The sequence below is a fragment of the Littorina saxatilis genome, unplaced genomic scaffold, assembly GCF_037325665.1.
Source record: "Littorina saxatilis isolate snail1 unplaced genomic scaffold, US_GU_Lsax_2.0 scaffold_388, whole genome shotgun sequence".
NCBI classification, from domain to species: Eukaryota; Metazoa; Mollusca; class Gastropoda; order Littorinimorpha; family Littorinidae; genus Littorina; species Littorina saxatilis.
In genome coordinates this window covers 22350-35000 of record NW_027125930.1, presented here as the reverse complement: position 1 = coordinate 35000, position 12651 = coordinate 22350, and the positions used below count along the sequence as shown (strand labels likewise).

The 12651-nt window shown below is 43.2% G+C and overlaps 1 protein-coding gene across 1 annotated transcript in view; it reads left to right on the top strand.

The window, feature by feature from the left end:
• The window catches only part of LOC138954391 (uncharacterized), an 81517-nt gene extending 79140 nt beyond the window's left edge, over positions 1-2377 (top strand). The window contains exons 4-5 of the mRNA XM_070326254.1: positions 381-470; positions 2228-2377. Of these exons, the coding sequence (XP_070182355.1) occupies positions 381-470; positions 2228-2377 (240 nt within the window). The remainder of the gene's footprint in view (positions 1-380; positions 471-2227) is intronic.
• The last annotated feature ends 10274 nt before the right edge of the window (positions 2378-12651 follow it).

Genomic DNA, 12651 nt, shown 5'->3' with positions numbered 1-12651 from the left:
TTGAACCGCATTTATTGCTACTGTCCCTTTAAGTTCAACGCATACTCTCTCTCTCTCTCTCTCTCTCTCTCTCTCTCTCTCTCTCTCTCTCTCTCTCTCCCTCTCTCTCTCTCTCTTTGTGTCTCTCGCTGTGTCTCTGTGTCTCTGTGTCTATGTCTCTGTGTCTATGTCTCTGTCTCTATCTCTCTCTATCTCTCTCTCTCTCAATCTCTCTCTCTCTCTCTCTCTCTCTCTCTCTCTCTCTCTCTCTCTCTCTCTCTCTCTCTCTCTGTATTTTCTTCTGTTCGTCTTTCTTTCTCGAAACACAACGTTCTACGTTGCTTTGATTGGTTTTAACGGTTTGCCTCATTCTTTGAACATTGTATGCTTCAATGTTGCAGTGTGCAAATCAGGATCCTATGGGGACAAATGCGACAAAACATGTGACAACTGTCAAGGAGGATGCAACAAGGCAAACGGATACTGTACAAGTGAGATGCAGACTTACCGTTTTCTTTTTTGAAATCCCATATTCAGAAAAGATGGATCATCCTTTTTAATTGGTTCTAATCCAGTTCTTTTTATAATGTTCTTATATAGCTATTCTGATGGACACGTGGGGGAATTCGGGGGCTGTAATTGGATGGTCTCACACATCCCTTTTCCGATCATCAAAGCATAATGCTACGGAAGTCGGCCATTTTTGCCAATATCCAAAAGCATATTGGCAATAACAAAGACGCATGGTTCCGGTTTACCCATCTGTACCACACGATGTTTCAATCGACAACAGCATACACCGACAACTTGAAATTCTTCTCGGGAATGTTTTTCAGCTTTACAAATGTCGATAGCATACCCTTTTCTGCTAACTTCCCGATGAAACAGGACTAAACCAATTATTTTCTGTCCCTAAACACCACAAAATGCCCAAAGTCGAAAGATGTAGTACAAACAGGGGAGTAAAACGGAACAGCCGTTTTTGTGTGCCTGTGTGAGCTCAGTTGCTGACTGACACATACTTTCGCATTCGGCTTAGCTTTTCTTATCTCGTAACTCCACACTAAATACCCCACTTCCCTTCTGAAGTATTGATGTACAACCCATGGCACTAACATTCATGTAGTCGTTTATAACTGAGGTTGAAAAATTCGCTTCATGACGAGACAAGTATAAATGCCATTCACACAAACTGAAAACTTCGCTGCCGTCTGCTCGCGTTGTACGGATTAGCTGTTCTCTTCTCCTCCCCTTGTTGCATCCTAGTTCTTCAGTTGTTTCTAGTTTTCCGTTGATGTTGTGTTTTGGTCTTCTTCATAAGTAGTCTTGTTCAACATTTAAAAAAATCAAACTTATTTTTGTTGTATACGAATAAACTGATAAAACGCTGTTTAACAGCTGTGTTGTCAAATCGAGTTTTTTTCTCCAAAGTCAGTGTGGCGCCTGCGCAAAACTAATGCGCATAAGAAACGGCGTCTGCTATCAAAACATGAGATCAACGCATCGACGCAAAAACTGTCATTTTGTAAGTTTGGAACAACAGATGAAGGTCAGAACAGCTATATAATCGCTATTGTTTTTTCAGAGTAGCAATAGGGTCCAATATTTAGACTCGAACAAGTATAATGCGACTCGTCTTCGACTCGTCGGCACTATACTTGTCTCGTCTTAATATCGGACCCTATTGCTACGCTGAAAACACTGTTAATAATGTAGATAACTTTAGGAAGATGTGGTATACATATTTTACATATTGACAATGGCAAGACATACTTCTGTTGTATCAGGAGTTGCACGTTTAATGTCTTGTTGTAATATTTAAAATACATTTCCTGTCAAGATGATGCATAACGACTTGAACTGTTGTTTGGTTCAATCGGCTGGTTGGTAAGGGGCTTGGTCTGGGGTTGATCGTTAAACCGGATATGTATTCTAGTGTATCTCTAATGCAACTTCAGGTGGCGGTCTTTTTCGATTTCGTCTGTGTAATGAACTCTTTTCCAAGACAAAATGAAGAGATGACTTCCATATTAGCTAAGCTGTCCATCCCGTATTCACTCTGCACAGAAATCACCCAAGCTGTAAAGATATGGTATTTGTCCAAGTGGGAATGGTCTTATCCTATGAAAACACGTTGGCAGCTCTTATATGGTTAGCGACATTGTTTGCACGGGCAGATTTGTGCCTTCAAAATGTAAGCCTGACTTCCTGCAGAGTGTAACTCTCCTTCCTGTGATGTTCTTGACAGATTGCAAGCCAGGCTTTTGGGGCACTCAGACTTGTCAACACAGATGTTCTACCCACTGTGTCAGTTCTACCTGTCAACGTGACAATGGGTACTGTGGTGGTGAGTGAATCAAGCTCTAAAGATTTCTGTTACTTAATTGCATTCTCTTAGACTTCATTTTAAATCGCCCCTGATTTTCATCTTATAAATATCCTGACGACACAAGACACTGTGGACTATATTTACAACACGTCACATTTAATGCTACTGTCCAGTTAATGTCACCGCATACTCTCTCTCTCTTCTCCTCTCTCTCTCTCTCTTCTCCTCTCTCTCTCTCTCTGTCTCTCTCTCTCTTCTCCTCTCTCTCTCTCTCTCTTCTCTCTCTCTCTCTCTCTTCTCCTCTCTCTCTCTCTCTCTTCTCCTCTCTATCTCTCTCTCTCTCTCTCTCTCTCTCTCTCTCTCTCTCTCTCTCTCTCTCTCTCTCTCTCTCTCTCTCTCTCTCTCTCTCTCTCTCTCATGGTTCCGGTTTACCCATCTGTACCACACGATGTTTCAATCGACAACAGCATACACTGACAACTTGTTATTCTCCTCGGGAATGTTTTTCAGCTTTACAAATGTCGATAGCATATCCCTTTTCTGCTTAACTTCCCGATGAAACAGGACTAAACCCATTTTTTTTTGTCCCTAAACACCACAAAATGTCCAAATTCGAAAGATGTAGTACAAACAGGGGAGTAAAACGAAACAACCGTTTTTGTGTGCCTGTGTCTCTGTAATACCACAATGGGTATATATGTTGTATTTTTCTGCTTCAATAAATACATAATGGGCTCAAAAATACATCATAGTACCGATTCCGGTTTGGCCGAGGAACTATACTTCTGCCTACCTTTGACCCTGCACCGAACATGTTTCAGTAGATTGAAGAGCATTGCTCATATGGCTAAACAAAAGAAAACATAACATTCACAGAAGACAAAATCATGATACGTATCTGAGGTATGCGATTCAATAAACAAAGCGTTTATCTTTACACTTTGGGTGCAGGTCGAGTCAAAAAAGAACACACTTGACGAATCAACTGATAATGACAACAAACGAACCTCGCTGTTCTAATTGGAGGTGAAGCTAGAATAACCTCTCTTCCACGAACACTGCACCACTGATCTAAAAATGCACACTGATCTAACAAAACAAAAATTAAATGGCACGTTGCACTGACACAAAGTGAATCAATGAAACAATTATGCAAGACTGAAAATGAAGTGGAAACAACTCTTAACTGCACAGCGGGTCAAGTTTTCCAAGCACAGTTTCATCTAACCTTAAAAAACAAAAAGTTCAGTTTGAACAGAAGCACGATGATCGACAGACAAAACTAGAGCATTTCAAGGTAAATCAGTTTTCCTTGTGTAGCGAGCAGCGTCTGCAGTTAAAACGAACTCACACAAATGTCAACAGCACTGATTCTTTTTTTTTTCATTTTTTTCAAACAATTTTATTCACATAAATAACAACAATTAACAATATCTCATACAATGAATTAAATACAACTTATCGAGAACAGCAAGCTAACTTTTTTAACGTTTTGTTCTTCGAACACTCACACAAAAATGCTTCTTATCTGTAACTGCCTATTAAAAATACTTTCCAACGGTAAAAACGAATTTGTTTTTTTATATATACTAACGCACATCTTTCCGATTAAGATAATGTGGTTCAATTTATACATAGTTGCCTTTCTCACCATTACAAAATGCATACCAAATAAAACATCACTAACATTCAAAATAATCTTAATTTCTAAAGTACGAAAAATAAATTCTTCAATAAACTTCCAGAATTTGTATACAACCGGGCATTCAAAAAAGAAGTGTTCAATGAAATCAGTTACATCACAGCAGTAATTACATTTATTAGTTTCCGTTACTTTCATTTTACACAGGAGAATGTTGGTCGGATAAATGTTGTGCATAATTTTCCAGTGTAAACCTCTTAAGTCTCTTGTGTAGACTGATAGGCAACTATCCAGGATCGTTCATCAATTTCTACATTAAACTTTCTCTTCCAAAATCCTCCGGAACATGGTACATCTGTTTTCATATTAATAATCTCTTTCCTGTATTCGCTGGCACTTAACACATTTTTGCCGTTAAACAGTGGTAAGGTAATACAAACATCATCAGTCATATTTACAGCATTTTTCCTCATAAATAATGACACAGCAGCTTTTACAACATTATATTCAAGAATTCGGTTTGGCGAATATCCAATCAAATCACATATATCTTGATATGATAATATATCTCCCGAACGTACAATGTCAGTTAATACCAATACACCTCGTTGTATCCAACTCTCAAAAAATAAAACTTTGCCACTATACGTTATGCATGCATTATTCCATAATAAAATCGGCCCGATTGTCCCACGATCGTAGTGGTTATTATCCAGCCAATATTTTAATACTGCTTTCCAAAAGTGTGATTTCACTAGGTCTAACCCTTTAAATCTTGCACTGTTTACATTCGATAAGAAACATTCAAAGTGTTTTCCAAAACGCAAATACATCATCTTTGGAGTGAAACTCCAATTATCATTTTCATTTGATGTAGTAAGTTGTGAAACCCATTGTAATAAAAAAGAGATTTGCATTTGCCTAATATCGATCATTTTTAAACCACCTTTTTCAATTTTAAAACATACAACGCTTCTTTTCACCTTTTCAAAGGCCTTCCGATTACAATCTCTTTTTCGCCACAAAAATCTAAACAATAAGGTATTGACTTCATTCAAAACACAGTCAGGTAATACAAACGCTTGCATAATATACACAAATTGTGAAATTAAAAACGTTTTCACAATACATATTTTCCCTACAATGCTCAAATTTCGCTTCTCCCATGCACAAATCAATCGCTTAATATTCCTTATTCTTCCAGTCCAGTTATCTTCTACCAAAGAAGCACTCTTATCATTACAAAAATATACACCCAAAATCTTCAACTTCTTCTTCCAAACAAAATTATAAAATGTTTCATCACAATGTTTCCTACTACCCAACCACATCGCCTCAGACTTTCTCTTATGTATCCTTAAGCCTGAAAAGCTAGAAAAGTCATTCATTATTTCAAGTGCATAATACATATCAATCTCATCCTTTAAAAAAAGGGTGATATCGTCTGCATACAGAGCAATTTTAATAACGGTTGCAATATCAGCATTATTCCATAACGAAATTCCTTTAATACGTCTACACTGTCTTATTTTTGATGCCAACAATTCAATGGCTAGTACAAAGGCCAAACATGAAAACGGGCACCCTTGACGAATCCCGGCTTTCACATCAAAAAAATCAGACAACCATCCACAGTACTGCACTGAGCTAACCGTGTCGTTCATTAACACAGTCACCCATTGAACAAATTCTGGCCCAAACCCAAATTTTTGAAAGGCTTTAATAATAAACTCTTTTGAAATAATATCGTACGCTTGAACACAGTCAATTGCGACCAACAGACCAGGTTGATTTAACTCGTGTGACTGTTCGATTACATCATCAATTAGCCTTAATATTGTAGATACTTTTCTGCCTTTAATGTAACCGACTTGATCTTTCTGAACAATATCACCAATAACGCTTCCTAACCTTTTTGCCAAACACTTGGCTATCAGTTTATAATCGCTGTTTGTAAGGGAGATGGGTCTCCAGTTCTTTAATTCATTTTTAGGCAAATCCTTTCCCTTGTGTATAAGGGTAATGACAGCTTTGCGCTGCGTGGAGGACAATTTTCCATCGTCAAAACTTGCATTAAAAGACGCAATTAACAATGTTCTGATGCGGGTCCAAAACACTTTCAAAAATTCTACAGTGATACCATCAACCCCAGGGGCCGACCCAGATTTCATTTGTTTAAGTGCAGCGAGAGCTTCGTTTTCAGTTATTAACCCTTCACACTCATTTCTCTGAAAATCTGAAATCTGTAATGTTGTCACATCAGATAAAAACTGATCCACCTTCTCGTCCATGTTTTCAACGTTTACTTTTTTCTGTACAAATCAGCATAGTAATTCTTTTGCGCGTTCAAGATTTCACGCTGGTCAGTTATCACTTCTCCAGATTCACACTGTATACTGTCCATTATCTTCGCATTTGCTCGGGCTTTTTCAAGGTTGAGAAAATACTTTGTGTTCTTTTCTCCCTGTTCTACCCACTTCGCACGGGCGCGTACTTGGGCTGCGCGGGCTTTACACTGTTCAACTAATTCTATTTTTAACTTAAGGTTCTCACGCTCGCACTGCATTCCACAGTTATCTGGGTCATTCGCTAACCTTGCATCCAAATCATTTAATTCAGCATACAACAAAACAATACCGTTTCTTCTTTCAACGCTTTTCTTCTGCGCGTACTGCATTGCATAATCTCTTATTTAACATTTTAACAGTTCCCATACGGTTTGATAATCAATATCGTTTATAAAATCGTATGCGTGATTTTCAATCATTCTATTCATGCCATCAATGAAATCTTTATCCTGGAGGAGAGAATTATTGAATTTCCAGTAACTCGGGCCTCTGTCAATCTCAGATAATTTGAGTTGCACAGAACAGCCTCTGTGGTCGGAAAAGGGAACAGACAATAAACAACATTCCGTAGTTCTATCAAAAAGTGTTGCACATGTAAATACATAGTCAATTCTCCTAGCAATAAACGGATTCTTCTTTGACCAAGAAAATTCTTTAATACCAGGGTTAAATAATCTCCATACATCAAACAAATCACATGCGATAAACATTTCATTCAGTTGTGACACTGCTCTTTCAGCGTGCCTTTCTCCGCTCACTATGTCTAACTCATTGTCAAGAACACAATTAAAATCACCACACAAAATGACGTTACTTAAACGGGAATCTTTAATAATTGACACAACCTTCTGATAAAAAACACATTTGGAGTTTACATCGTTTGGCGCATAAGCATTCAAAATCCACAAATCCTTTCCTTCACAAATTATATTTACCCCTTGGATTCTATCACAATGGGTCTCCATTACTTTATAATCAAAATTACATCCTTTTTTAAACAAAATCATTTGACCACCACTGTGTGATGTTCGTTCGGTATAAAACAGCACTGATTCTAAATCTACATTGCTACCTTAGGTAAATTCAGCGACACTCAATTAAACAATGATTGTACCATGTAAACAAACAACATGGCAGGGCCGGACCAAATGAGTTGTAAGGGGGGGGGGGGTTCCTCCTTTTTTTTTTGGGGGGGGGGGCAAATCAGCGAAGTGGCGAAGCCACAAGCGCGCGCCTGCAAAGCAGGCGCGCGAACTAGGGGGGTCCGGGGGCATGCTCCCCCGGAAAATTGTTGAAAAACGGTTAAAATCTGTGCAATCTGGTGCATTCTGGGCCTTGTTTTGAGGGTTAAGAGCAGCATTGTTTTGGTGCCAAAACTAGTAAAAGTCAAAGCAAGGTACATGCTTTTTCCAGGGGTGGGGTTCCGGAACCCCTGGAACCCCCCCCCCCCCCCCCCCCCCTGGGTCCGGCCCTGCATAGTGCAAACATTCAGTCATGATTCACCCATCAATAGTAACAACCTCAGTGCAGAACTCAAGACGTCTGCGGCAAGCACTTCCATTCCTTTTTTCTTTAACAGGCAGGCCCAATATCCAACTTCAGCATCAACATGAATATATTTCCCACAACTAGTCCCACAGCTAGTCACCAGCACACAGAGTAACATTATCAACAAAGATTCCCCCCCAAAAGGTGTGTGTGTATGTGTGTGTGTGTGTGTGTGTGTGTGTGTGTGTGTGTGTGTGTGTGTGTGTGTGTGTGTGTGTGTGTGTGTGTGTGTGTGTGTGCAAGCTACACTGCCGAACTAAAGTTAAGGGCCAGAAGAAGAATCATCTCTCATAACACAACAAATCAAAGCAACACCTTCAACCCTTGAAATGTTTTAATACGACATGTAACCGTTCGAGTCATGTGAACAAAATCACCAACAAAGAAATTTTATTTGCGCAGCAACCGTCGGAAGTACCTCACCCCCCTTTCGAAAAGTGGCAAGAAAGTTCTGTCAGTTTGTTCAAGTTCAGTAACGGGTGTGGCCACCCCGGGCTGCAAGGCATTCACCGATCCGTGAGCGCATTGAGTTTACATGGTTCTGGAGCATCTGTTGAGGGATTGCCGTCCACTCCTGCTGCAGGAATCGGAAGAGCTGGTCCACATCAGCAGGTGGGGGGTGATTGTCCCTCACCCGGCGCCCAATGATGTCCCAGAGGTGTTCTATGGGCGCCAGGTCGGGGGATCGGGCTGGCCAGTTCATCCTCACAATCTGCTGACGCTGCAGAACATCTTGGACCACCTTAGCGCGATGAGGGGTCGCGTTCTTACCCCCCCTAACCTCTACCTCTTATCCCCCCCTAACCTCTAACCCCCCCCCCCCCCTAACCTCTACCTCTTACCCCCCCCTAACCTCTACCTCTTATCCCCCCTAACCTCTACCTATTATCCCCCCTAACCTCTACCTCTTACCCCCCCTAACCTCTACCTCTTATCCCCCCTAACCTCTACCTCTTATCCCCCCTAACCTCTACCTCTTACCCCCCCCTAACCTCTACCTCTTACCCCCCCCCTAACCTCTACCTCGTATCCCCCCCCTAACCTCTTTCTCTTATCCCCCCCCCCCCTAACCTCTACCTCTTATCCCCCCCTACCCTCTACCTCGTATTCCCCCCTACCCTCTACCTCTTATCCCCCCTAACCTCTACCTCTTACCCCCCTAACCTCTACCTCTTATCCCCCCTAACCCCTACCTCTTATCCCCCCTAACCTCTACCTCTTATCCCCCCTAACCTCTACCTCTTATTCCCCCCTAACCTCTACCTCTTACTCCCCCCTAACCTCTACCTCTTACCCCCCCTAACCTCTACCTCTTATCCCCCTAACCTCTACCTCTTATCCCCCCTAACCTCTACCTCTTACCCCTCCCCCTAACCTCTACCTCTTACCCCCCCTAACCTCCACCTCTTACCCCCCCTAACCTCTACCTCTTACCCCCCTAATCTCTACCTCTTACCCCCCCCTAACCTCTACCTCTTATCCCCCCTAACCTCTACCTCTTACCCCCCCTAACCTCTACCTCTTATCCCCCCCTAACCTCTACCTCTTACCCCCCCTAACCTCTACCTCTTATCCCCCCTAATCTCTACCTCTTACCCCCCCTAACCTCTACCTCTTATCCCCCCCTAACCTCTACCTCTTACCCCCCCTAACCTCTACCTCTTACCCCCCCTAACCTCCACCTCCTACCCCCCCCTAACCTCTACCTCTTATCCCCCCCTAACCTCTACCTCTTATCCCCCCCTAACCTCTACCTCTTACCCCCCCTAACCTCTACCTATTACCCCCCTAACCTCTACCTCTTACCCCCCCTAACCTCTACCTCTTACCCCCCCTAACCTCTACCTCTTATCCCCCCCCTAACCTCTACCTCTTATCCCCCCTAACCTCTACCTCTTATCCCCCCCTAACCTCTACCTCTTACCCCCCCTAACCTCTACCTCTTACCCCCCCTAACCTCTACCTCTTACCCCCCAACCTCTACCTCTTAACCCCCCTAACTTCTACCTCTTATCCCCCCCCTAACCTCTACCTCGTATCCCCCCTAACCTCTACCTCTTATCCCCCCCCTAACCTCTACCTCTTACCCCCCCCCTAACCTCTACCTCTTATCCCCCCTAACCTCTACCTCTTACCCCCCCCCTAACCTCTACCTCTTACCCCCCTAACCTCCACCTCTTACCCCCCTAACCTCTACCTCTTACCCCCCTAATCTCTACCTCTTACCCCCCCCTAACCTCTACCTCTTATCCCCCCTAACCTCTACCTCTTACCCCCCCTAACCTCTACCTCTTATCCCCCCTAACCTCTACCTCTTACCCCCCCCTAACCTCTACCTCTTATCCCCCCCTAACCTCTACCTCTTACCCCCCCCCCCCTAACCTCTACCTCTTATCCCCCCTAACCTCTACCTCTTACCCCCCCCCCCTAACCTCTACCTCTTACCCCCCCTAACCTCCACCTCCTACCCCCCTAACCTCTACCTCTTATCCCCCCCTAACCTCTACCTCTTATCCCCCCCTAACCTCTACCTCTTACCCCCCCTAACCTCTACCTATTACCCCCCCTAACCTCTACCTCTTAACCCCCCCCAACCTCTACCTCTTACCCCCCCTAACCTCTACCTCTTATCCCCCCCTAACCTCTACCTCTTATCCCCCCTAACCTCTACCTCTTATCCCCCCTAACCTCTACCTCTTACCCCCCTAACCTCTACCTCTTACCCCCCCCTAACCTCTACCTCTTACCCCCCCTAACCTCTACCTCTTATCCCCCCTAACCTCTACCTCTTACCCCCCCTAACCTCTACCTCTTACCCCCCCCCACCTCTACCTCTAACCCCCCTAACCTCTACCTCTTATCCCCTCCCTAACCTCTACCTCGTATCCCCCCTAACCTCTACCTCTTATCCCCCCCTAACCTCTACCTCTTACCCCCCCTAACCTCTACCTCTTATCCCCCCTAACCTATACCTCTTACCCCCCCTAACCTCTACCTCTTACCCCCCCCTAACCTCTACCTCTTATCCCCCCTAACCTCTACCTCTTATCCCCCCTAACCTCTACCTCTTATCCCCCCTAACCTCTACCTCTTACCCCCATAACCTCTACCTCTTATCCCCCCCTAACCTCTACCTATTATCCCCCTAACCTCTACCTCTTATCCCCCCTAACATCTACCTCTTATCCCCACGCTAACCTCTACCTCTTACCCCCCTAACCTCTACCTCTTATCCCCCCCTAACCTCTACCTCTTATTCCCCCGTAACCTCTACCTCTTATCCCCCCCTAACCTCTACCTCTTATCCCCCCTAACCTCTACCTCTTATTCCCCCCTAACCTCTACCTCTTATCCCCCCTAACCTCTACCTCTTATCCCCCATAATCTCTACCTCTTATCCCCCTAACCTCTACCTCTTATCCCCCCTAACCTCTACCTCTTATCCCCCCCTAATCTCTACCTCTTATTCCTCCCCCCCTAACCTCTACCTCTTATTCCACCCCCCCCCTAACCTTTACCTCTTATTCCTCCCCCCCTATCCTCTACCTCTTATTCCTCCCCCCCCCTAACCTCTACCTCCCTATCTCACTCTTGACAAGCACCCTCGATACGTAGAATACACTAATGGCATTTGTCGTTTTGCTTTTGTATTTTATAATTTTCTCTAATCGATGAAAAATCCCAGTCAAAGTCAAAAATTAATATTGTTCCCCTAACGTTGAGGGGGCCTAGCGCATAAACACAAAACTAGTCGTGGTCAACTTGTGAACTTGTCAACTCTGCTCATTTCGTTTGACGAAATTCACAAATGCACCATGTCCGTAATTATAAGCCTGCCAAACTTCCGTTGTGTTTTTGTGGAGGTGCATATTTGTGGTTGGAAATATTAAGTTCTGGTATACTCGATTTGGGTTCGTAAAGTTTTCCTTTCTGGCTGTAATTTTAAGTCCCATGTACGAGTACGCCATACCTATTCAGAGACTAATTGGTTTGTTTATTGATTGTATGTGGCTTGTGAAGAGAGCAGGTAGACTAATAGGAAAGTTGTTCTTCAGTACTGGTAACATAAAGGGGGAAAACTGTTCAGAATTTTTAATCTGCAGTTTTGTTCTTGAAATATATCTTTTCATAAAGCAGCAATACTGTATTATCTGATTTACAAAAGAAAAACAATCACTGATTTACATGGTTCTTACAAAATTAAGATTTTTAAGGCAAGTAGAGTTACTTTGAATCGAAAGTCGAGCGTAACCTACGCATCATGTGACGCCATGATGAACGGCGGGGATGTAGCTCAGTCGGTAGCGCGCTGGATTTGTATCCAGTTGGCCGCTGTCAGCGTGAGTTCGTCCCCACGTTCGGCGAGAGATTTATTTCTCAGAGTCAACTTTGTGTGCAGACTCTCCTCGGTGTCCGAACACCCCCGTGTGTACACGCAAGCACAAGACCAAGTGCGCACGAAAAAGATCCTGTAATCCATGTCAGAGTTCGGTGGGTTATAGAAACACGAAAATACCCAGCATGCTTCCTCCGAAAGCGGCGTATGGCTGCCTAAATGGCGGGGTAAAAACGGTCATACACGTAAAAGCCGTGGGAGTTTCAGCCCATAAACGAACAAACAAACGCCATGAACAAATTTGATTTGCAAAATGTACACAGAAAGTAAATTGCATGGATTGTAGCTCGTTTTTATTGATATTGAATGCATTTGTTTGGGTATTTTATCTGCTTTTCTACTTTGAATCTCCTTTGGAGCGTTACGCTGATCGCAGTGAGGTACCCAAAGTGTGACACTAGTCGTTACA